Below are 24,626 nucleotides of genomic sequence, written 5' to 3'. Positions count from 1 at the left end.
GAGGACAGAGTCGCTGGTGACATCTGGGGTAAAGACGCCAGGTGGGGAGGGGCTGGATGGCTTATGAGAGAGTGTCACTGGATCCTTGGGATCTTAATTCTCATCTTGAGTTACAGTGATCTCATGTAAAAGAATGCAGTGAGGATAAAAATAAATTGGGCTCATAAATAAACGTGGAATTTGGAGTTGGTGGAACAAATAACAATGTCGTTCTCTTCCCAAGCACCTGCGCTTTTATCCGCAGCCGGCCACTGGGGGGCGCCCACTGCTCCCTGGTCATCCCAGCCTCTGGCGGGTTCACTTACTGGTTGCCCAGGCCAAAAAGGTTGAGCTGAGGGTGACCAGAGGCCCCCTTTCCCACCTTCCTTCTCCCTCATTCTGAGCTGGATTTCATCAGTCCTGGGCATCTTTCCTGCAGCTTGAACCTCTCACTCAAAAATTATAGTTGGCCTTGCACACTGAGGATACTTGGGGAGTTGGCAAACCCTCCAGGCCCAACTTATCTCTCTGAATCCCCCAAGCCCCCATCCCTCAGGGACCTTCAGTCCCAGCGCCCCTTCCAGCAGTGTACCCCTGCTCTGCTTTCCCTTCCAGGGTCTCCCCACTTTTCCCCTACCCTCAGAGCCCCCTGCCCCTGCCCCTCCACCACAGAGTCTTCCAATTCCCATGTCCCTGCCCCCGTAGAACCCAGTCCTGCTTACCCCCTCAAGGCCTCCCTGTCCCATCCGCCCCCCATCCCCCACCCCCCACAAGACCCCCACCCCTCACCAGCCCCTTACTGGTAAACAGCAAACATCGATCTGCTCAGGACCACTGCTACCCAGAGCCTACTGCTTGCTAGACTGTAATCGATCTCCTGGGCTTCTCACTGGGCTGCTCGGTCTGGGGAGGGTCAGGGTCACTCAAGACCTTAGTGGTGGCTGGAGCAGGAGCAGGAGTAATGGGAAGGCTGTCCTGCTGTCACGACAGCCCGTGTGCCAGGCGTGTCTTTCATTCAAAGCGGTGTGCTTTCTCCTCATTATCTTGCCAGCTTCTCACCCAGTGCCCAGAAGCAGGGTTTAGAGGTGGACGTCCCCATTTTACAGATTAGTACCCTCAGGCTCCAAGAGGGAAGAGGCTTGTTGATCGAATGGGTAACTAAAGGAATGGTGAACCCGGGGCCCCTCAGGGAAGGAGCTGACTCTAAACCCAGGGTGTCTGTGGCCTGTGTTTTTTTTCTCCCAATGTTCTGACTTCAAGTGCCCAGGGCTGGCTCAGATAAATTCATGCCTGAGCCCTCAGAGCCCCCAAGGGCCTCTTGCTCCCAAGGGCAACAGGATGGGCCCCCCAACCCAGAATCCCAGGCCAGCTGTCCCAGTCCACTGGGGCCCCAGAGAGGAGAGAAATCTGCACAGAGCAGGGAGCTAGGACTCATGGGTTACGCAGGCAACGCAGGAAACTCACCTCTCTCCCTGAGCCTAGTTTCTCTGTTAAACAAAGCCAAAGATCTTGAAGGTTCTTAAACAGATTCTAAAGCTTTTCAAATCAAAGCCCCACCTCCCCTCAGAGATAGCCGATTGTCTCTCCTACCCCCTCCTGTCTCTCTGCCACCCCCTAGAATCCAGCTCCTGCCTCACCCATGACCCCACCCTCTGCCCGTGCCCAGGCACCTGAGGGGTGAGCCCCGACTTGGAGGAGGCAGGGAGGAGTTGGGCCTCGCTCCACTCTCTGCTCGGGCCTGCTCAGCAGCTCTCTCCCCACCGCTGCTGCCCACCTTTGTGAGATTTATGGGGCTGTAGTCATCCAGTGTCTGGAGCCTCCGCCTCCCCGCTGCCCGCTCTAGCAGCCGGGACCCCTCCCTGCCAGACCTGCCTCGCCCCTTTAATCGACCTGGGAGAGCCTGGGTGACCCCAGACCTCCCCACAGGGCCTGCTTCTCTCAGGCTGGCATACTGCTTGCCCCACTCCGGATGCACTGAGGCTCCGCCGCACCCCGCCCCAGGAGCCAGGGAAGGAAGTGCTGGCATGGAGGGTGCCAGTGGGCATGAGCATCTCTTCTGGGTCCAGGAGGGTGGAAGGGCAGGAGGGCAGATGTGAATTGGAGACCTTTCCCAGTGCACCTATATGTGTCCAGAGCCCTAGGAGGCACGGCGAGCCTGGCTGGCACTGGGGAGGGCCCTCTGGCTCAGGCGGGGCTCATGCTGGGCTCTAGAGCTGGGCTTCCAGCAGCCAGGCCTTGGGCAGAGTCTGCCCCAGCCTAGGCAAAGGGAGGACTACGGAGTGTCCAGGGCACTCGGCCAGGGCGGGTCTCCTCCTGCTCAGTTGTGCCCCATGAGGTTGCAGACCTCCAGCAGGTGGTGGAAGAGAGAGTTTAAGGGTCATGGGAGGCAGCCCCCTGACTCCGGTTGGGGCTATTTCTCCTGTGCCCAGAGCAACCCCTATTCCAACTCTTCTTCTTCTGGACGATGATCAGGTCAGTCCCTTTCGGCCATATTCACTGGCCACCATGGGTCACCACCAGCTCCTCAAGGGCAAGGACTAGGTCCCCAACGAGATGGCCCCAGGGTTCCCAGCCTCAGTCGGGGGCCAGCTTCAGGAATTTCCTCCCTACCAGGGAACCTTCTCACTGTCTTAACTAAATATGTTAACTCACTTTGAACTTAATAAATTTACTTTAAAGGAAACCTTATCTCACTACCATCCCAAGGAACAGTACCCATGAAATCAGTAGTTGGGCCTTCTTGTTTTTTTTTTTTAATCCTTGAAAATAAAGGTATAACTATTAAGCTATGAAACAATATTCCTCCCCCAGTCATCTCTTGGGTATCTGGACCTCACTTTGGGGAGCACAACAGAGGGTTGTGACTGTGGTGAGAGGGACAGTTGCCTGCGGGAGGGAGGAGGGAGGGACCCCAGACTCAGCGCCAGCATGAGGAGACAGCAGGCAAACAAGGAGGTGGTACCATTTTTCCATCAATAAACAATTGTCGTCTGGCCAGGAAGGTGTGGTGGGAGGGGGTGAGGCAAACCTAATAAATGTTGGGGTCCAATCTGGCCTCTACCACTGACTGTGGCTTTGGGTGTGTCACTGGCCTTCTCTGACCTGGGTGGCCCCATCTCTGAAATGGGGCCACAGTAATACGCCCCCTCTCCCCCCACACACACACAGGAGGTTTGAAGGCTGTGGTAGCGGCAATCAGTCAGGCCCTTGGAAGCTTTGGAGCTCTGTGTCCACGGAAGCCATTCTTCCCTTGGCTTTGGTGGGCGGTGCTGGGTCATCGAGGGGTCAGTCCCCGAGATCGACATGCCTCTGCCATAGCCCAGGGAGGGGTGTGTGAGTGTGTTGGGCGAGGGGTGGCTTTTCCTAGAACGTGGCTGAAACTCCTCTTTCCTCCTGTGGTGGACGGGAGGCGACTGAGGCCTGGCAGTGGGCCTGACGAACAGTGGATGTGTGGAGGGAGGGGGCTGACGGGGGCTGGGCTGGATGGAACGTGGCTGGGTCACAGAATCCTCAGCCCCTCCTCTTTTGCCCCAGTCGGCCCTGTGAGTTAGCCCCTGTATCAGGGTGCCTGTGTCCGCTACAGTGCTTGATGCCCCCCAGAGCTAGGCTACACTTAGGGGTGCTGCTTTGAGGCTAGTGGATTGTGAGGCTGGGGCTATGCTGGGGAGACCAAGTTTGTCTCTCAAGGGGGGTGACTTCTGGAGATGAGGGAGGGCAAATCTGTTTTACGACCAGGAATATGACTCAGGTAAGCCCCAGCAATTCCTCCCACCCCTGGTGTGGGTGACGCTCTGTAACCGCTGTCCCTGCTGGGCTTTGGGAAGGTCAGCGTTGAGGCTGGAGGGTAGGAGACAGCAGAGCTGGGCCTGGGGAGGCCAAGGGCTCAAGGCTGATGGGCATGTGGGGATGGGCTTCAGAGTTCTGCATGGAGACCTCAACCCCCGGCCTTCTCTTTTTTTTGCTTCCGTACTGTACTTTGTCCCCTGTGCGTCCCTTATAGGTCTTGAACTTGTTTGTGTGTGTTTTGGGAAGGGAGCCTGAAGAAAGAGAGGGAGGAGGGGAGGGTCCCGGGGGGGAAAGCTTGAGCTGTTCTGTCTGCTTTCTTTGAGTTTGTTCCCAGTCCATCTCTCACTGTCCTCTCTGTGCCCGGCCTCTCCTGTCTGTCTGTCTGTCTGTCTGTCTGTCTCTGGGGAGGGAAGGGAAAGGGGCTCCCATGTCCCAGGCCCTGGACCTCCATCTTCTTGGGAATCCCGGTTGTGATCTTTGCCCTCATTTCCCCCGTTTCCTAGTCCTGACCCTTTTCCAAGCCAGCCCGCAGCCTAAAGACAAGTGTGTCCTGACATGCTAGTCTGAGGGAGGAAGCTAGCCCCTGCCCCACTCCTTAGAAGATGCTCTTGAAAGAAAGACGGTGCAGGCTCCTTTCCACAGCTTTCAGGAAGCGTCTAAAAGGAGACTCCCCTTCCCTCCCCTGTTCAGCCCAGCATAAGGAAGGAGGAAGGGGCTGTGCAGCTAGAGGGGTGTCCAGGACCCCTGCTTCCAAGCCCTCCTTGGCCTCAAAGGAGAGCACCTCAGCCACCGTCCTTACCCTCCAAACCCACCGGCAGAGGGCAGGAAGCTGGGCACTGCCCTCGCTCCCCACGCTCCTGGGAGCCACCCCTTCTGCCTCTTCTGTTCCTAGTGGGGGGCAGGCAGCCCCTGCCTCACCCCAGGTGCCTCGTGCCGCCCCCCCCCCTTAGGCCAACCTCTCCTCGCAGTGATCCCAGTGGGAGATGGGCAGTCCCAGGCCGGGCACACGGTGACCCTGCCGTCCCCCCTCTCCCCCCCTTGCAGATCCGGAGCGGAGCAGCCCCCCCATGCTCTCTGCAGACGATGCCGAGTACCCTCGGGAGTACCGGACCCTGGGGGGCGGGGGCGGGGGCGGGGGCAGCGGGGGCCGGCGCTTCTCCAACGTGGGGCTGGTGCACACGTCGGAGCGGCGGCACACGGTGATCGCGGCGCAGAGCCTGGAGGCGCTCAGCGGGCTCCAGAAGGCCGATGCTGACCGCAAGCGCGATGCCTTCATGGACCACCTGAAGAGCAAGTACCCCCAGCACGCCCTAGCCCTGCGGAGTCAGCAGGACAGGATGCGGGAGCAGGTGAGCGGGGCCGGGCTGGGGAGGGGGTGTGACTTGTGCTCCCCTGTCCCCAGGCTCATCCTGATTCTGAGAGGCGTCTGGGGAGGGAAAGCGGATGCCCTGTTGCTGTTTATGGCCTTTTCTGGAGCCTGGGGAGGAAGGGGGTGGGGGCTCAGCACCCAGACCTCTGCCTGCAGCCCTGGAATTTGGAGCATGGGACTGGACAGAGAGAGCCCAGCCTCTAATCAGGCTGTTGGACTGAGCAGAGGAAGGCTGTCTTGGAGAGACAAGAGCGTGGTGGGGAGGGAGGGGGACAGCCTCGTCGTGGACTGAGTGTTCTGAGTCTGAGGGTCCATCCAGCGGTGGAGTTGAGACCTTGGGGTCGGCACCTCTGTGATATGGCCCCTAAGGGAAGGTCAGGCCTTGGGAACTTCAGAAGCCTGGGTCTCCTGTGCCCCAGCCCTGCAAGAACAGAGCCCAGAATTCCTGGGGCCTTTTACCTCCTCCCCCACCCCGTTCCTTCCCCCCAAGACTCGCTGTGTGACTTTGAGCTAGAGGACTCCTCTCTCTGTGCCTTGCTTTCTCTCCTGTCATCAGTAGGGCTTAGACGGGAGTTAGGGCTCCTGCCTCTGGTCCAGGACCTGTCTCCTTCTTTATGGGGTGCGAAGCTTCCTTTGTAAAGCTCTCCCAGATCCTTGGGTTCCTGGATGCATCTCTGCATCCAAGTATGCCCTTCTTGTTCGTAGGAAAGTTCTTTCTTGGGATTGGCCTTCTACTTACAGTCCCACCTTGGTAGGGGCCTTGACAGCTGCAGCACGTTGGCTGTTGAGACCCAGGCATTGTCCACTCTGGGAGAAAGGGCTGAGGGGAGGGTGGTTCATCCCATCAGCATCCTTTCAATCAAGCCTTGGGGTATCCGTCCCTGCTCTCGCACCTGTCTGGCTCTGTCCCCCTTTCCAAGTACTGCTGGGTGTGGCTGGGGAGGGGGGAGAGTGTGCCCATCCCCATCCTCACTGTAGGGAACAAGGACACATTGGTGCATTTCTGGTACCTTATCTGCCCCTGATGTCACCTCCAGTTTTGTCCAGCCTTTACCTTTTCTCAGCTCCGGAGTCCTCCCGGGAGCAGAGTTCCAACTAAAATAAGGGAGAGTTGCAGAAGGAGATCTGGCCCTCCCCTTCAGGGGTCCCTCTCAGTGGATTCCTTCTCTGTGCTCTGGCTTAGGGGGAGGGGACAGGGACCTTTGTGATCTAGATGGGGTGAAAGGATGGTTAAACTTAAGTATAAGGGGCACAGTCAGTTGGAAGAGGGTTTGGAGTAGGGGAGATCAGGTGGATCGGCCTGGTCAGGGAAGGCTTCCTGGAGGAGGAGGTACCTAAACTAGGCTTAGAAGGATGGAAAGGGTCTGAATAGTCATAGAGGGGGAGAACGCTGTTTTAGGAGGTAGGGAGATGGGAGGTGAGCATAGGTCTGTGTTGGTTTGAGGACTGGCATAGAGGTCCAACTGGCTGATGCAGAGGGCTCGGGGTGGGAGGCAGTGAGAGGTGTGGGGGCCAGATGGTGGTGACTAGGGGGGCCGTGGCTGTTTCTGGATGGTGAATAGGAGGGGACAAGAGGGAGTGGCTGGCGGCAGGGAAAGGAGAGGAGGAAGAGAGTGTGTCAGGGATGATGAAGGGAAAGTGATGGGGTGGGGGTGGGGTTGGAGGGAAGATGAACAAGGCTTGTTTGCTGCCTGGATCCAGGAGGCAAAGACAGAAAAACCTGGGTGACAGGGACATGTTGGTGCCTTGGGGGGAAATAAGAGGGATGGGAGGGAAATGTTTCGGGGAGTGGGGGACAGGAATAGGGGAGATGAGTTTGAGGAGGGGGTAGGGGTTTCCTGCAGAAGTCTGTTAGGCACTGAATATACAACTCAAGACTCTGAAGGGACCACAGCTTCAGAAGGGAGGTTAGGCACGATATGGGCAGAAATGGTAGTGGGACCCAGGGTAAGCCTGGTCACCAAGGCAGAATGGAGTCTGAGAAGGGAGAGGGCCCTTGACAGCTGTGGGGGGGCACCAGAAATGTCCTGCATCCCTGAGGAAGAGGATAAAGGCCCAGCAGGAGGGCCCCCTGCACTTCTAAAGTCTGGAGGGATGGGAGAGAGAAACAGCCATTGGGACCGGCCAGGATCTGTGGGTCTGGAGGGTATCAAGAGCTCCTTTCTCGTGCTGTGGTGAGGTAATGGCCAGTGTCAGGGGTTGAGGAGGTTGGAGGTGGTGAGGGAACAGGACCCCTGGGCTGCAGATCTGTCTGGGGAGGTTTGGCCAGAAAAACATGAAGACAGCCGGGATGGCGGCCTCAAGGGGCAGCAGGCCTGTAAGAGAGCACGTGGGCATGTTTGAGGGCCTCCTATGTGTCTGGCACATTCACTGGCACAGAGTAGGTGCTCAGTAAATGAATCAAAGCACGGCCACTCACTCACAAATTCATTCCTTTATTCATTCACTCATTCATTCCCTGCCTTGGGGAGTAAGTGGGTAGGATCTACGGCTGTTTCACTTACATTGAACGCTCGGTGCCTAAGCCTAGCGCTGGCTCAGTACGTTAGTGGGGTGACCTAATGAGAGACGGATGACTTTGAGGTTGCTGAGGGCCTGGAGGAATCAGGAGGGGATGGGTTTCGAGCCTTAGGTGTGGTGTGGGAGAAGAAAGTCACCTCCGTGAGATGGCGGGGAGGAAAGCGGTGCTGTCAGGACAGAGGCACACTGGGGTGAGGCCCCCTGCGGAATGGTTCCCGAGTCTGTGGGGTAGGAGGTGACAGCTTCAGCGAGGGGGGAGTGAAGAGCTGGAAGAAGGGACAGGCGAGGGGCAGCCCCCTTGCAGAGTGTCCAGAGAGGCAGTCAAGAATTGAAGACAAGGACTTCAGGAGTATCCGTTGGGGAAGGCCTTGCCCTGGGCTCAAAGAGCCCCCAGCCTGACTGGAGAGAAAGACCCGGCAACAGGCCCAGGGCCCTGCATAGAGACCCAGCCTCGGCAACAGGCCCAGGGCCCTGCATAGAGACCCAGCCTCGTAAGGAACTAGCCAGTGTCGCAGGGTCCCCCTGTGGGGTGAGCTCTGTGCCAGACTTGCCCCAGGAATGCCCTCCCCGCCCCGTCACAGTCCCCCAGCGGCTCCTGCCCGCTCCCCCTAATGGGGTGTCCCCCGCTTCGCACACACAGGTTGGCGGCTGGACCGTGGACCCCGTGTGCCTCCTCAGCTCCCTCTGCTCCCACCTCCATGGCGACTCCGCCCCCTCCGGGGCTGGCCAGCCGGCCCAGGTGAGTCACCCGCCTCCCCCCCACCCCCCAAACCCATGGCAGACTTGGGCTTTGGGGAGGATATTTTTTGGAGGGGGGATATCCAGGATTTTAATTTTGCATCCCTTTCTCTTATGTAGGAGCCCGCATTTTCAGGAGACTCCTATGCCCTGTACTCTCCCCGTGATAGGCTAATTCCTACCGCTACCTCCCCAAACCTGTGCCAAAGTTTGGCTTTGGGGAGGGAATTTTTTTGAGGGGGAATAGTCAGGTTAGTCTCTCCTTAAACAGGGGTACCTCTCCCCTCACCCCACTGGTTTTCAGGAATCTCTTGTGTCCTGTACCCAATTCCCACCCCCACTGTGGATCATCTCGTTCCTCTATCCCCACCCTATCCTCCATCTCTGAGCAGACCCAACCTTCCCCTGATGTCTCACCAGCAGGAAGTTCTTCATGATATCTCTCTCCCACACTTCTTGCTATGTCCACTGCTTAGTTTCAAAATGTGAAGAGGACCTTGGCCTCTAGCCATTTGTTCTGAACTGATTTCCTGATTCTTCATATTGCCTCAGTTTCCCTGATGGGAAGATGGGACAGGGGCACCCTGGGACAGGATCCTAAGGGCTCAGGCTCCCAGCTCAGGCCTGGAAATTGCTGTGGGAGAAAAGCAGTCATCTGAAGCCCCAGAGGGGAGGAGGGGCCAGGGAGTCAGAGTTACAGCAGGTCAGGGGCAGCCCTGAGGGGGCCTTGACTTGAGGGTGGCAGAGGAGGTGTAGTGGCAGAGAATCCAATGAGTCGCATGGGTGCCATCTTCTCTTCCTTGCATACCCTGCTCCCCCTGGAGAGGGGCAGCAAGCCTTGACTTTTTCAAGAAGAATTAGGAGAAGGAAAAACGTGACAGCCTAGGAAAAAACAAGGCTTCAGAGCACGGTACTGTTAGCCGCCTGTAACTCAAGTCTAGCAAGAGATCGGCATGGTTGGCATCACTCACAGGGCACCCAGCCCCACTTCCTTTCCCAGCTCTTGGCCCTGTACTGACTGAACTTAGGGAACAGAGATGTGTCTGCGCCCAAGGCTAGATGGCAAGTGGGATGGACTCATCTCGAGTGGCCACATGTGCGGTGGAGGTCAAAGTGGGGCTAGGACAGGGATGGTGAGAGGCAGAGGACGGTGCGCTCCCTGGATAGAGCGGATGGAGCGTCTTGAGTTGGGGTGATGGAGGGAAGTGTGGCTGGACTTGGTGAGCTCTGATGCCCCAGTTTATGGGGTCCCAGGCCTGTCCACATCTGGAATCTACTCTGATGGAGGAAAGAGGAGAGCTTGAAGGGACCTTCACCCCAGGGCTTTGAAGTACAGAGAAAAGTGGCTGTGCCCAGGATCTTGTCATCACTTTATACTTAGTGCTTATCACACTTCCCATTCCCCACGGCTGGGTACGAGGCTCCTTTTTGTAAAGTGCAGGACCAGAGACGTTCAGCAAATGCCAGAGTCACACAGCAGAGCAGGATCAGAGGCCACGGAGGAAATTTAGGCATCCTAGGCCTCCCAGACTTGGCTGGGAATTGAGTCATGGGAGAGCTAGAACTGAAACGGTGCACAGCCGAGAGAGACCCCGGTAGGGAGAGACTGTAAGCTCAGAGAGTGGCGGGTCGGGAGGCAGGCCACTCTCCTTCCCCCCGACACACACACAACCTAGGCCAGACCGTTGGGGGTTGGGGCCTAAAGAAGACCCTGAGAGGGGACCGGAGGCCAGACTCCAAGCCACGGCCCTTCCCCCACTTCCACTAGGCTGTCTAACCTCCCTCCCTCCTGCTGCAACCCGAGTCCCGGGCGGCGGGCCGGCGTATCGGGTGACCGCGGCGACGCAGCCACCAGCCTCCGCCGTTCCTTGGCGGGACTGCGCCGGCGGGGCCGCGCCGGGGAGGGGGCCAGAGAGAGGATGTGCACGGCGGCGCGCCGTGCCGCGCCAGGTGGAGTCGCGGTTACCGGGGCGACCGGGGCCCGGGCCGGCTCGGCGGCGGCGGCGGCGCCTCTCTCATTGCAGCAAAGGGCACCGGCGGCGGCGGCTGCGGGGGCTGCGGAGGCAGCCGGGGGAGGGGAGAGCCCGGGCGGGTGGGAGTAGGGGGCTGCCCTCCCTCCCCCGCCCGACGCGCGACCTGGGGCTGAGAACCCCGCGTATACACCTGTGGCCGCAGGTAAGGGGGAGCGGCTGCGGGGGCCGGGGTAGCCGCCTCGGGTTCCGCGGGGCGGCGGCACGGAGATGGGGGGCCCTTCCCACGACTCCGAGGGGCGGTCTGGGGGTGGGGGGCTCGCAGGCCGTTGCGGTTCCGGATCCCTGAGAAACGCCCCCTCCCCTCCCCCATCTCGTTCTCAGCCTTCCGCAGGGGACCGGCCCCCACCCCGAAATGCGGCTGGCGCCCCCTCCCCCAGCCTCAGAAAGTCATGACCTTTCCGGGGTGCGCCCTTGCCCCCCGCTCAGCGCGGGTCCCGCAGCACCCCCCCTCCCCAACACACACACTCTGCATTGGGAAGGGGTAGGAGGTGACCGTGTCGACGGGCACACAGGGGAGAGGGCCGGGAGTAGTGCACGTGCATCGCGGTGGGAGGCTGGCGCCCTCGGGGGGCGTTAAGGAGCCCCAGCCTGGCGGGGGCGAGGGAGGGGGGAGGCGAATGTTTACGTGGACGCGTGTTCACAGGAGTTGAAAGGTGGGTGTGTGCGCCGGTGCACGCACAGCCAGGGGACTAGAGCGAGGGTGCGACCCATAGGTTGCCCTCCGTCTCCGAAGGATGCGTCCTCGTCGTCGGGGCTCGAGGTCAGGGAGGGGTCACGCACTCACCTAGCCTACAGAGGACGTCTGCCCAGGGGAGGGGAGAGACCTCAGCTGGCTGGGCTAAGGCTCCCAGGGGACACGGCCCCGCCCTCCCAGCGCACTGTGTGTGGGAGAAAGGACCAGCTGCAGGGGGGAGGGAAGAACCCCACCAAGGGCGCCTAGGGTGGAGGAGGGAGGGAGTTAACTCCTTAGCCCCCAGAGGGAAGAAGCTGTTTCCTCTTCTCAAGAGGGAGTTTGAGGACCCCCTGGCGCTGCTTCCTTGGGTCTCCAGGAAGCTCCCCTTCTCGCATTTCTGAAAGCCTGGTCCCTACAGAGTGGATGGGTTGGCTTCCATCTTATCCTCCTAGAACACCTCTCATTTTGCCCCAGCTCCTGTAAGACTCTTCCCTACAAGTGATTACCCCAAAGGGTCTCTCCTACTCAGCCCTTTCTTTTTTTCACTGTCTCACTGTCCTCCGGGAAGGTGAGACACCCCTCTCTGAGTATGGGGGAGGGAGACAGCTTTGCCCTAATACTGGAGGTTTTCACTTGGGTTGGGGAGCCAGACCTCTCTTGGGCCCTTCCTGCCCTCTGCCCTCCTTCTGGGGGTTTCTGGTGCTGGGAGATTCCCAGGGAAAAGACATGGAAGGCTGAGCTCTGCTGGGTGCCAGGAGATGGAAAGTGGTGCCAGACTAGAGTATGCAGAGATACCCCCTTCCACTTGTGGCTGGTCCTGTTTTCTTGACACTCATTCATGGCCAAATATTTGTTGAGAGCCTACTCTATACCAGGCACTGTGTGGAGCAGGGCGGGAGGAACAGACAACCAGGAAGAGGGTGAGGAGTAAAGGGTGCTGGAGATGGGAGGAGGAGAGTCCCACCTTAGCAAACAGAGGAACCCTCTGCTCTCAGTCACCCAAGGCTGTCCCATGGGTTTAACACCCTGGAAAGAGACAGAGATGGGGGATAGACGGCATCCCCAAGGACCTCTCCCTACTATGGTTTTTCCCCTCCAAGGACACTGAGTTGCCAGGAGACTCTGTGTCTCACTCCTGGTGGGGCCAACATGAAGGAGGATCATCCTTCCCACTTTCCGAGGTGACGGAGGGGCAGGATTCTGTGTACTCGACCAGCCAGCGCCCAAAGTCCCAGGACTCTGATCTCAGCCTCACTCCAAGTTCACCAAGCACAAAAACAGCATCTCTTCCATCTTTACCCTCTAGTGGGGCTTGGCTGGCCTGTTCTGTGGCACTGATGCCACCCAGCCCTCTCCCCTGGCCCCAGCTACTGATCCCTCCTTTCCAGGTCTGGCTGCCCCATGGATGTGCCCAGCGTTGCCTGAGGCAGGCCCAGGTTGAGGGCATAGCTAGTGTGGCTGTAACCAGGCCCCATCCCTGTCCCCCTCCCAGAGACATGAGGTGGGCCCCAGCTGTCTGCACATACTGAGTCCAATGTGTTGACATTTGGGGTGGGGGTGGGGGTGGGGCATCTTCTGCTTCTTTTGAATCAGGTGTTCACCTACCTGCCACGTGATGTCTGGGACATCACAGGCATGGTACAGTGACCGAGGTGGCCAGAGGCACCATGACCTGGCTAGTGGGGGGAAGGAGGGATGAGACTTTCTCTTTGTACGTGTGTGTGCTGCTTTGTGTGTCTCTGCAGTTGGTGTGCGTGTATGTGTGTACATATGTGTGAATGGGTATCCATCATGTCTCTGTTTCTGTGACTCCCTAGGGGCCGGGGTGGCCTCTCTGATTCTGCTTGTGGGAGTGTGTGTGAGCAGGTCAGTGTCCTGGGCGGGCCCGGGGTGCATGTTTTGTATGAATGGGGTTGGTCCACGTATGAATAGCTCTATCTCTGAGTTTCTGTTTCTGGGGTTGTTTCTGACCATGGAGGGCTTTTCTCCAAGTGTTTGTGTCCCTTTGTGGGCATGTCTCTGTTGCTCTGGGTGTGTTTGTGGCCATGTCATTATTGGAGGATGTCTGCGCGTCTGTACGCAGCTCTCCGTGTGGGGCCTGTCGTTGCAGGGCGCTGTGGGTGGCCTGTGTGTACACGGTGTGATGGTGATGGTGGATGAGGGACGGCGGCCTTCTCTGCAGAGCCGTCCATCACCCCTGGGGCTGCAGACATGACTCTCATCATAAACCTTCCCCTGCCCTCTGCCTGGCTCTGCCTGCCCTGCCCCCCACCCCCTGCCATCACATGTCCACTCCCTCTGCTCTCCTTCCCCTCCCCAAGGCCACAGGCAGCTGTGGCTACAGCCTGATACTCCGGTCCCCCACCTCCCCTCCCCTCAGCATCTGTGGGCATCTCCTGACGCCCACGGGGTGGCATGTGTCCATGGGTAGTTTCAGGCACTGGCTAGGTCACAGACTTTGCTGTCCCCTTCCTCTGCCTGGCATGTGACTATTTTTTGCATCTCTTGGAGCAAATGCTGGGGGGAGAGGTGGGGACTGTGGCCCAGAGGGGATGGTCCTGGTGAGTAAACCTCTTCATCCTAGCCCTAGCCTGGCATCACCCCACCCTAAAGATCCGAAGCCTCCATCCCAGTAGGGCCCCTCTCCAACTCCTTTCTGCCACTAAAGTATTCAGGCGGCACAGGACACCCTGCCACGGTGTCCTCCCCCCATCAGGGACCCTTGGTGTCACTCTCCTCTGCCAGTGGCTCTGAGGCCTAGGGAATCTTGTCTGCTGGTGCCAGGCACCCCAGGGCCAGGCCATCTGCTGCCTCTGTCTTCCTGCTGAGGCTGGCACCGGTCAGCAGGGTGCCCTCAGCTTTGCCAAGAACCAATCCGGCCTCCGGGTCACTCCTCCCTTGTCCTTAGCCATCTGGAGGGGCCTTCTGGTCTCCAGGGAAGGCAGGGTGACTGTAGGTTATTGTTAATGAGGAGGAACCTGAGGCCCCCATTCTAGGGGAGCAAGGAGCCCTCCCCTCTCATCTGTTCAACCACAGAACGTTGCCGACACTCCCTTGCTGTCCATGGCTCCCCATCCATTGCCCAGTGCTGTGGGGTGATGGGCATCTGTCCACTTCCCCTGTAACCCAGGTGCATCATGTTACACAGGCCTCCCTGCCCTGGGCTCGGCCCCCTGCCTCCCTCTTCCACTCCCTGCCCCATCAGCCCTCCTGGGGTCCAGTCCCATCCCACTCAGTTTCACGCAAATGCTTTCTGCTTGTCCACCCAGTTAAGTCTCAATTCTTTCGCTTGGCATTTAAGGGCGCTCCTCTGGCCCCAGGGCCTTCTTCGCAGCCTAACCTGCTACTTTCCCAGGCCCTGCGCCCCAGCCAAACTGAACTGTTCCCTCAACACACCCTGCACATGCCTCCCCAGGCCCTCTGCTCAGCAGGCCCTTCCTCCCAACCTCCAGCTGCTCATTTTTTAAAGACCCACCAAAAATGTTCATTTTTAAAAGACTCACCAAAAATGCCACCTCTTCCGGGAAGTTTTCCCTGGCCGGCCACAACCAGATGCCATTTCTCTGACCCTGCAGCTCCGATTCAGCTCTGCCAGTGTCTCACGTGTCCCCTGTATCATGGTCATCTGCGTCTTTTCCTGCCTGTAACTCTCTGAGGACAGTTACGTGGCTTATAAACGTCTGGAATGATGGTTCTCCCCTCCCCCAGCAGCAGGCCTGGAGCCCGCTCAGGGCCATGCCGGGCTTCCGTAGAGAATGGGATGTACCAGGCATGGCTTCCTTCCTGTTCCTGGGAGGGTGGAGGGCCCACGTGCCAGGGCTGAGTGCTGAGCGCCAAGGGTCTCTAACCTGCCCTTGGCCCTACTCTCTCCTCCCAGCGCCCCCGCATAACCATCTCTTCTCTTATTTCCATCAGCAGCCAAACTACTGGAGTTTCAAGGTCAGTGTGTGGTGCTTCTGCGTCCGTGACAACCGCATGTGCTCTCCCGCCCCTGCCCCTCCCTGCACATGCTTTGCACAAGGTTGTGCATCTGCAAGGGACCGTCTGGTGTGGGTGGTGGGCCTTGGGACTGCAGGCTGGGTCTGCTGCTTTGAGAGAGCCTGGGTTCGCCTGCCAGGGGCTTGTGGATCCAGCGTGGGAGTTTGTGCCACCCCTGCTGGGGATCTGGGCTGGGGATGCTCAGGCTTCCCCAGGACGTAAAGAGCGTTTGGGAATGAGAGAGGCATTTTCCCCAGCCTGGAGGCACTGCTGCCTCCAGGGGAGGGAAGTGGACCTCATGATCTTATTGAGGGCCTTGTTCCCTGAACTCAGACTTCATCTTCCAGGGAGGCCCTGTGACTATAATGGGCCCCTCATCCCTTTCTTACTTTCCACTATGGGGAGCTGGTCAGTGCCAGGCAAGAGACCCACAGACTTACACCTCCAAACCCTTTGCCCAAGTGGAGGGCTGGGCTCAGGATGGTGCCTTCCTGCCTCCTCTGGAGAGTTTGGACCATCCACAGCTGGAGAGATGTCTGTCCCCTCCAAGGGCATCCTGCTGACCCCCGAGGGAGCACGCTCCTGGACCTCCTTTTCTCTGGCACCAGACTCAGAACCGAACTGAGTTAGACTGCTGCTTGCGTCCTGGAGTCTCCGGTCCCTCAAATCCTGGGCATCATGACAGGGGGTGGGAAGTATACATTCCAGACTCCCTCAGTGTCATCTTGCTCCAAGCGTCTTGTTTGCATGCATCCTCCCAGAGAAAAGTCCTTGAATCAGAGAATCACGGAATTGTAGAGTCGTGGCATCAGGCATATAGCCTTTTTGGAGGAAGCAGTAGAGCGTAGTGGTTCAATGCACAGGGCCAAGGGCCAGGCTGTCTGGTGGTGAATTCCAGTCTGCTACTAACTAGCTGGGTGACCTGGGGCAAGTTGCATAATTCTCTGAGCCTTGGTTTCTCCTCCATAAAATGGAACAGTATCTACATCATAGAGTTGTTGTAAAGGTAGAAGAAACACGAGACTGCATGTCCTAAGCACAGTGCCTGGCTCATGGTGAGCCTTACCTCATAAGCTACTAGCATCCTGGATACCGACTTGATTCCCAGCTCAGAATCACCTTGGGAACTTGTCAAAAACCTTGAACCCCAGGCTTCAAGCCCCAGAGATTCAGATTTAGTGAATGTGGGGCACTGGAAAGAGTGTTTTTAAAAGCTCCCAAGTGATTCTGTCCTAGCCTGTGGACAGCTTCTGGAAATCTCAGATCCTAGTCTGACTGCCCCACTCAGGGTTCCGTCTGCCTGATCTCTGACCAGGAGTCATCGGTTCCTCACTGGAGCATCTCCAGGGACTGGTGCTCACTGCTTCCGATCTTTGGGAAGCCCTTTCCTATCTTTGGAGAGCTCCGCTTAAATTACTGTTTTGTTCTCTTGCCATCTCCCCCTAGTCAGGAAGTCCTTCTGGATGTCTCACTTTTTTTCTGCTCTGTTGTCCCAGCCCAGGGCTGGAGAGACATGCTAATGGGCTTTCTCTCTTCTCAAGAGGGTTTTCTACAAAGGCTGTGAGAATGGAAAGGTGCCCAGGAGGCCAGGATGGAAACAGGAACTGGTGGGGCAGGGAATGTGGGCATCTCTTCTCGCAGGGTTCCCTGGGCTGCCTTCTCAGTCCCTAGGATCCCTGCCCCTCCTTCATTCTGGCCCCTGTTCCATCTTCTTATTGGTAACTGACTTGTGCCCCCCAGGCACTGTGGCCACCCCCTACTCTTCATCCCTGCTAGCTGCCTCATTTTGCCTGAATTCTGTAGCCCCTCATCCATACTAGCCTGGCAACCACTGACCTTCCAGTTGCCTGGCAACCTCATGACCACCAGACCAGGCCTGGTTCCCCACACTGGGAAGAGAGAAGGGCGTAGGCCGGCACTGGTGATCAGCCTAGAACTGAGCTGCAGGGTCCAAAGTCTGGGCACAGGCATCCCCCCAGTGGTTCCAGTTGCTACGCTGCCTCCCTCCTCCCCAGAACCATGCCCACCCTCTGGTCAAGGCATTGTGCTTGAGGCTGGATGCCCGCTAATGTCCCCAAATCTGACCTGCTCTATCTCCAAGCCCTTGAGGACACTTTGGGGACAGCTGGGCACACTGTCCATCAGAGGAAGATGCTCTCTCTTTTCGAGAGTGCTAATCCGACTAAAACATTAAATTGAGTTAATATGAAGATGGAGATTAATTAGGGGTTAATCAGGACTTGGGGATGGAGGGAGCTGAGGAGGAGAATAAATAATTCCTTTTTAGAGATACTTTTACTGTTTTTTAAAAAATGATAAAAATGATACATTCTGATTGTGCAAAGTTCACCCGGCAGAGAAATGTATAAAGTAGAAAGGGAATGCTCTGTCTCAACCCCAAGATAACCAATGTTAATGGTTTTGAATGATTTGTTGCTGTTGAAGATAGGCAATTTATTTTATAGAAAAATACAATTGGGCGACATGATTTTTTTCTTGATAACATGTATATGTGTGATACATCTAATATATATATAATGTTACATAACAGGGAATGATGTAGATCTGATTCAGTATCTTTCTCCCTTAAATAGATGGGTTTCTGACAGCAACCAGGTTTGAGGGGAGGGCCTGGGGCAGACTGACAGGAGCTGTGGCCCTGAGTGACAGCCCCAGCTTTCAGCCAAAAGTAGGCTCTTGATATGCAATTGAAATCAGGGTGTCCCCTCTCCCAAGGAGAGAGTAATCAAGCTGTCCCTGGGGCAGGGAATGGTCACTGGGTGACACCCTTCCCTAGCTCCAGCCAGATATCACCCTCAGCTGTGGCTTCAGGGCAAGGGGCTGCTATGTTGGTACTGGAGGAGGCTTTTCTGGGAGGCTAGCCAGGCAGGTTGGCTGTGTGGCAGCATGTGCCATGCAGGGAGGGGCTGAGGCCTGGCACTTATGCCATGTGCTCGTGTGGGCTGAGCATGTGCACTGCATGTACTAGGCAGGTAGTCTGTGTGAAACTGGGGTCCACTTGGCTTTGGGAGGTTTGGGGTGGTTCTCCCAGTCACTCTAAGTCCAGGACATTGTTCCCAGCTCTGTGAGGGCCCATACCTCCCAGAGCTGGGATCCTGGGGTCCCCAGCTCTCTGCTTTCTCCCTGCTTCCCGCCCCCACCCCAACCCTCTGAACTCCACGAAGGATAAGTTCATCGCTCGCGCATCCGCCGCTTAATTAATGTCTGGAACTAATGCCCCAATTTGCTCAACGATTCTGCTGCTCACCTCGGTGACAAATTTGTGTTGTTGTTCTTTGGAAGCTTAAAATAGCAGGCGTGCCCATGGCTCCCGCTCAGATGGTTTCTTGTCTGGCTTCCCAGGGTGCCTGAGTCCTTTGCCCACTGCTTACCTGCTGGGTGTCCTGGGGAGGCCAAGGCCCCAAGAGGTTGGGGAACTCTCCTGCAGCCACACAGCGAGTCTGGAATCCAGGAGACCCTCCCGTGTGTGTGTGTGTGTGTGTGTGTGTGTGTGTGTGTGTGTGTGTGTGTGTGTCGCTGGCTGGCTGGCTGGCTGGCTGGCTGGGGCTCCCTGAGCCTGGATGGGGGCAGTGGGCAGAGAGAAGGGGTCATTCCTGGTTCCTCTTGCCCCGCCCTGCCCCTGCAGACCCGCAGCTCGCGCCACACTCAGGGAGCCCAGCCTGGGCTGGCAGACCAGGCAGCCAAGCTGTCATACGCCTCGGCTGAGTCACTGGAGACCATGTCGGAGGCGGAGCTGCCCCTGGGCTTCAGTAGGATGAACCGCTTCCGACAGAGCCTGCCCCTCTCCCGCTCAACCAGCCAGACCAAGCTGCGCTCACCAGGTACTGCTGCCCATCTTCCCTCCAGGCTACTGGCTCCTCCCTCTGCTCTGCTCACCCTGGAGCCCTCTCCATCCCCTTCATCACTCCCTCTCTCCTCAACCATCTTTCTAGTAAGCCTCTGGCTCCCCTCCCCCATACCCATCTTCCCCCCCCTACCCCCAGCAATCTCCTCCCCACAAGGCCTCTCCCTCCTCTGCGGCTCCCTTCCCAACTTTCCTCCACTTCTCTCTTCCCTCACTTCTCTCTCCCTCAGCAGCCCCTGCCCTGTCCCTCTCTCTCCAAGCCTCCTCTCTCCCTTAGGCTTCTCTCTCACCCCCTTCAGCAGCCCCCCTTTCCTTCATCCCCTCCCTTCTCACCTCTCTCCCCCTCAGCAACCACTCACTCTCGGTTTCTGCCCCACCTGCTCCTGCCCCCAATTCCATTTCCTCGTCCAGACTCCAACCTGCCTGGGGTCGAGGAGGTGCCTTAAGGGGCCGGCAGCATGAGGAGTGCCTGGGTGCACCTGCACTCCGGGGCGGCGGCATCCGGCCTCAGACCCTGCCTCTGCGGGACCAGCGCGGCTCCCCAAGGCTCCCCGGGCCGCCGGCGTGGTGGTGATAGCCGCCCTGACAGCGAGGGCGGCGTCTCCTTCGCAGGGGTGCTGTTCCTGCAGTTCGGGGAGGAGACTCGGCGCGTGCACATCACGCACGAGGTCAGCAGCCTGGACACGCTGCACGCACTCATCGCGCACATGTTCCCGCAGAAGCTCACCATGGGCATGCTGAAGTCGCCCAACACAGCCATCCTCATCAAGGACGAGGCTCGCAACGTCTTCTACGAGTTGGAGGACGTCCGGTGGGCGTGGCCCCGGGGGGGGATGGGGTGGGCCTCCCCAGACTCCTCCTCTGAGGGGGGTTCGACGCCGCAGGTCATTCCCCAGCCGCCTCCTGACCTAACCTCAGCCCTTCCTCTCTCCTCCCGGAGCCCTACCGGCCCGCCCCCTTCTTCGGTCATCCCGGCCCCACTCCCTCCCTTTAAATCATCCACCCCTGCTGATTGGCCTTGGCTTGAGCTAACCTGAAAATGGCTCGTGAGGCCGAGAAGGTGTACGGGGTGGAAGCTGCTGAGTGTGTGTGTGTTGGTAGTAGGCAGCCCGAGGCTCGAGATCCACTGAGCAAGGAGTTAGGAAGGGCTTGGGGCTCGTGGCCCTTCTTGGCCACCCCTCTTCCGTGTGCCTGGAGTAGCTTCCCCTCCTCATCACAGGGCTGGGGGATGGTGACCCTCTGCACCCCTCCCTCCCCCAGGGACATCCAGGACCGCAGTATTATCAAGATCTATAGGAAGGAGCCACTGTACGCCGCTTTCCCTGGCTCACACCTCACCAACGGGGACCTCCGGGTATGGCTGGGGAGGCCCAGGGCATTGGGGAGGCTGGGCAGATGGGGTCCAGGAGCACAGAGTCTAGTCACTTGTCACCAGGGACAGCTTTGGAGAAGGGAATGTGGAGGCTGAAGCAGAGGGTGGCCTCCCTTAATTGTGGAGTCAGGGAGGAGTCCTTCCCCTCACCTGCCACTTTCCCCTCCTGTCCGATCAGATTTCTCGAACCCACCTCTAAATATACTAGGAGACCTCTCTCAGGAACCACCCCTCACCTTTTCGCTTCCCATCCCCCACCATAGGGTGGGCTGGGGTCGCTCCTCTGGTGCCTCTCCCTCCACCACTTCTTCCTCCGTGCTGGGAGCCCTGAAGGGAAAGGGGCCCAAGATGCAGCAGGCGGGTGGGAAGGCAGAGAACAGAAGGGACTTCCTAAGCGTCAGGGGGGAGCTGCTGGCTCCTCAAGTAAGAAGCAAGGGATCCCCCTTTGTGACCAGCCCTGTGGGGTTCGGGGGCTGTCTTCTGCACAGAGAGAGATGGTGTATGCGTCGCGGGAGTCGTCGCCCACGCGGCGCCTCAACAACCTGTCGCCGGCGCCGCACCTGGCCTCCGGTTCGCCGCCGCCGGGGCTACCGTCGGGGTTGCCGTCGGGGTTGCCTTCGGGCTCGCCGTCGCGCTCGCGCCTCTCGTACGCCGGGGGGCGCCCGCCCTCCTACGCCGGCAGCCCCGTGCACCACGCGGCCGAGCGGCTGGGAAGCGCCCCCGCCGCCCCGGGCGTTAGCCCGAGCCCCAGCGCCATCCTGGAGCGGCGCGACGTGAAGCCGGATGAGGACCTGGCGGGCAAGGCGGGCGGCATGGTGCTGGTGAAGGGCGAGGGCCTCTACGCCGACCCCTACGGGCTGCTCCACGAGGGCCGCCTGAGCCTGGCCGCGGCCGCCGGCGACCCATTCGCCTACCCGGGCGCCGGTGGCCTGTACAAGCGCGGCTCGGTGCGCTCACTCAGCACCTACTCGGCCGCCGCGCTGCAGTCCGACCTGGAGGACTCGCTGTACAAGGCGGCGGCCGGAGGCGGCCCGCTCTACGGCGACGGCTACGGCTTCCGCCTGCCGCCCTCGTCGCCGCAGAAGCTGGCCGACGTGGCTGCGCCCCCCGGGGGCCCCCCGCCGCCGCACAGCCCCTACTCGGGGCCGCCCAGCCGCGGCTCGCCGGTGCGCCAGTCCTTCCGCAAGGACTCAGGCTCCTCGTCGGTCTTCGCCGAGAGCCCCGGAGGCAAGACCCGCAGCACCGGGGGCTCCTCGACGGCTGGAGCCCCCCCTCCCGAGCTCTTCCCCGGGCCTGGGGAGCGCCCGCTCGTTGGGTTCGGGCCGCCTGTGCCAGCCAAGGACACGGAGACCAGGTGAGGGACGCTGGCGAGGCCCGGGGCTGCGCGGGTGGGGTGGGGAGAGGGGGCACGGCAGAGTCCGTGGCAGATTGTGTCCTGGACTCTGAGACCCGGGAATCCCTGTAGACCCGGAGTAGCCTTGAGGGGTCGCCAGAGTATCTTGGCCGTGGCAGGGAAGGCACTGGAAAGACGTTTCGTCTGCAAGGCCTGAGAGCTGGACGAGAGGGCCCCAGACAAGGACCCTGGAGACCTGGGTTTGCATCCGGTCCCTGAGCCTCAGTTTCCCCAACTAAAACTGAGGCTGAAGTAGAACTCTTCATTTAGTGCCTTTCCTGCTCAGACACAGAATGTGCCGCCATGAGAGCTGTCCAGCACAGGGCCGGCTGAAGTCCACTGGGGAGGGGGTGCTGGTAAGAAGTGGGGATGGGGAGAGAGGCACATTTCTTTAAGTAGCCTCCGAGCTGGGGAACTCTTGCCCATCATTCAGCTCCCTGCTAAGGGTGCAAGGCTGGAGGAAGTAACCAGGGCACTGAGCTGCCCCCCTCTGCCCTCAAGCAGCACTGCTAAGAGATGAGAAGAAACGATCCATTCACACAGCTTTCTTGTGGCCTGTGTGCCAGGCACTGCACTGGCCACTGTTTATGCCAAGCTGAGCAAACACGGTTCCTGCCCTGCCTAGTGACGGAGACACAGCAAAAAATACTTGTTCTTCCCTTGGGAGGGTGTACTCCTCAAGGCTGTTGGGGGCTCTGGGATGGCTTCAGAGAAGAGGGTAGGGAGGAGGGCATGCTGGCAGGGGGAATACATGTGCAGAGACCCAGAGTGGCCTGGTGGGGCCCATTAGGGAGCCAGTGATGAGAGATGAGTCTGGAGAGGGAGGGGGTGACTGTCAGATGGGGAAAGGCCTTTCCATTGTTGGGGGTAGGCTGTGGATCCTTAGGCAGTGGGACCCTTTGAATTGTCTGTGTGCTGGTGGCTGGGGAGGGAATGGTATTTCCTCTAATTATCAATCTTAGGAATGGGGCGCTGGGCAGGAGGGACCCCATGCCCAGAGATGGGGTTGCTCAAAGCCACCGTCTTCCCCAGGGAGCGCATGGAGGCCATGGAGAAGCAAATTGCCAGCCTCACCGGCCTGGTGCAGAGCGCCCTACTGCGAGGTTCGGAGCCAGAGACCCCCAGGTGAGGTTCTTCTCCCAACACCACTGCCAAGGCATGTGGTTGGGCGAGAGGGAGGGAAAGCGAGCAGCAGGAGCCCTGGGCTCAGCTCAGCCAGTGTCTCATCATTTTGCCCTGGGTGAGTCGCTTCCCTTCTCTGGGACTCTGTCCTGAGATCAGGGGACTGGAGGAGTTTATGTTAAGGTCTCACCCAGCTTTGACAGTCTGGGGCCTGGACCCCCTGATGGCCATCTTTCCCCTGTGCCACAGTGAGAAGATCGAAGGCTCCAATGGAGCAGCCACCCCCTCAGCACGTGAGTGACCCTTCTCCCCTCCCCCACAGGTTCTTGCCCTCTCTGAGCCTCAGATGCCTAATCTGTAAAGTGGCTACATCACCAGGCTTCAATGGATAAATGAGTAGTCACCTTAGACCAAGATGCCTTCGCTCCGGCGCTTTGCTCCTCACAGAGGGCTGACCACTAGTTGGGGCAGGGAGCCAGAGCCACGTCTCTCTGTGGCTGCTGTGTGGGGTCAGGAGTGGGGAGGACTTTACCCCAGGCTCACGATTTCTTCCCTTTCTCCCATCCTCGTGGTCCCTGTCTGCAGCCTGTGGGTCAGGCAGCCGGAGCAGCGGGGCCACCCCAGTGTCCGGCCCTCCCCCGCCCTCGGCCAGCAGCACGCCTGCGGGGCAGCCCACTGCCATCAACCGTTTGCAGATGCAGCTACACCTGCGTGGCCTGCAGAACAGCACCAATGACCTGCGCAGCCAGCTTCAGCAATTGCGGAAGCTCCAGGTACCACCCTCTCCGGGGCGTCGCCCTGTACCCCGCTTCCTCAAACCCCGCCCCCTAAAACCCCGCCCCGCCAGAACCCGCCCACGAAACTCCTTCCCGCGAGTCTGCCCCATCCCGAGGCCCTCCGCCGCTCACTGGGCTGCTCTCAGAAACCCTCCTCGAACTCTCGCCACCTCGCTGAGTCTCTACTCCCTCACCACGCCCCCATCCCTCGCCCGGGTCCCCCTCACTGAGCCCTCTTGCCCCTTTCCTGAATCCTCACCGCTCTCTGGAAGCCCCAATCCACCTCACTGAGCCCCCTTCTCCTGTCAGTATCCCTCAGGGCAGTCCCTGTCCCTTCCTGCCCCGCATTCTCTACCCCCTCCCCTCCCTTGGGCGGAAGCCCTTCCCCCAGATCCCCTCAGCTCTCCCTTCCTGAGCCCGCACAGTCTTCCCGCGCCTGCCCCGCCTGGCAGATGGTCCCACCAGTCAGGAGCCTGGCATCGCTGTGCCCGCTCCTCGAGAGTATCCCAGGGCCCGTCAGGTGAGAATAATGAGTAGAGACAGGCTGGAGAGGGGGCAGAGAGTTGCCATCTGGGCAATGGGTAAGATCTCGCCCACCCCCACCTTTGCCCCAACTCGGCCTTAGAACTCGGTTTTCCCGGCCCAGCCACCGAAGCTCTATCAAACCCCAGTGCTTGAGTCCTTCATCGAAGCCATAGCCATGCAGCCGCAAGGTGGGCAGGGCCCTACGCAGGGCCACCCCTTGCCCCCCAAATATCCGCTACCCCGTTCTCCTGCCTCTATATTTCCCCAGACGAAACATTGTCCTCCGCCCCCCACCATCTTACCCCTTCGCTGCAGCTAACCGCCACGGCCATGCAGCTGCACCTTCTGCAGGACCCAACTTGGCACTCCTCCCTCCACTATCCCAGGCCGTTCTCCTCCTGCCTCTATTCTTCCCCAGAACTAAGCCCTCGGCCTGTGCCCCCCCACCATCCCACCCTTTCACTGCTGCTCACGGCCACAGCCGAGCATTGGTATCT

General features: G+C 59.2%; 1 protein-coding gene across 15 annotated transcripts in view; it reads left to right on the top strand.

Moving 5' to 3' along the window:
• SRCIN1 (SRC kinase signaling inhibitor 1) overlaps positions 1-24,626 on the top strand; it is a 70,183-nt gene that overhangs the window by 21,001 nt on the left and 24,556 nt on the right. For 11 of the 15 annotated variants that reach the window (XR_014238680.1, XR_014238681.1, XM_082373442.1 and 8 more), the window contains 10 exons: positions 4,810-5,114; positions 8,295-8,393; positions 15,014-15,037; positions 18,723-18,918; positions 19,554-19,752; positions 20,202-20,295; positions 20,802-21,667; positions 22,739-22,831; positions 23,078-23,121; positions 23,414-23,601. Coding sequence is in view for 13 of the 15 variants with exons in the window: in XM_082373442.1 (XP_082229568.1) it covers positions 4,810-5,114; positions 8,295-8,393; positions 15,014-15,037; positions 18,723-18,918; positions 19,554-19,752; positions 20,202-20,295; positions 20,802-21,667; positions 22,739-22,831; positions 23,078-23,121; positions 23,414-23,601 (2,108 nt within the window). In the remaining 2 variants the exon portion in view is untranslated. The remainder of the gene's footprint in view (positions 1-4,809; positions 5,115-8,294; positions 8,394-15,013; positions 15,038-18,722; positions 18,919-19,553; positions 19,753-20,201; positions 20,296-20,801; positions 21,668-22,738; positions 22,832-23,077; positions 23,122-23,413; positions 23,602-24,626) is intronic. The other 4 variants (XM_082373440.1, XM_082373444.1, XM_082373441.1 and 1 more) reach the window with 4 other exon arrangements.

Source organism: Balaenoptera borealis, assembly GCF_965194805.1.
Source record: "Balaenoptera borealis genome assembly, chromosome: 20".
Taxonomy (NCBI): Eukaryota; Metazoa; Chordata; class Mammalia; order Artiodactyla; family Balaenopteridae; genus Balaenoptera; species Balaenoptera borealis.
Note: the sequence above shows the minus strand (reverse complement) of the source record. Positions and strands in the feature narration are given on the sequence as shown.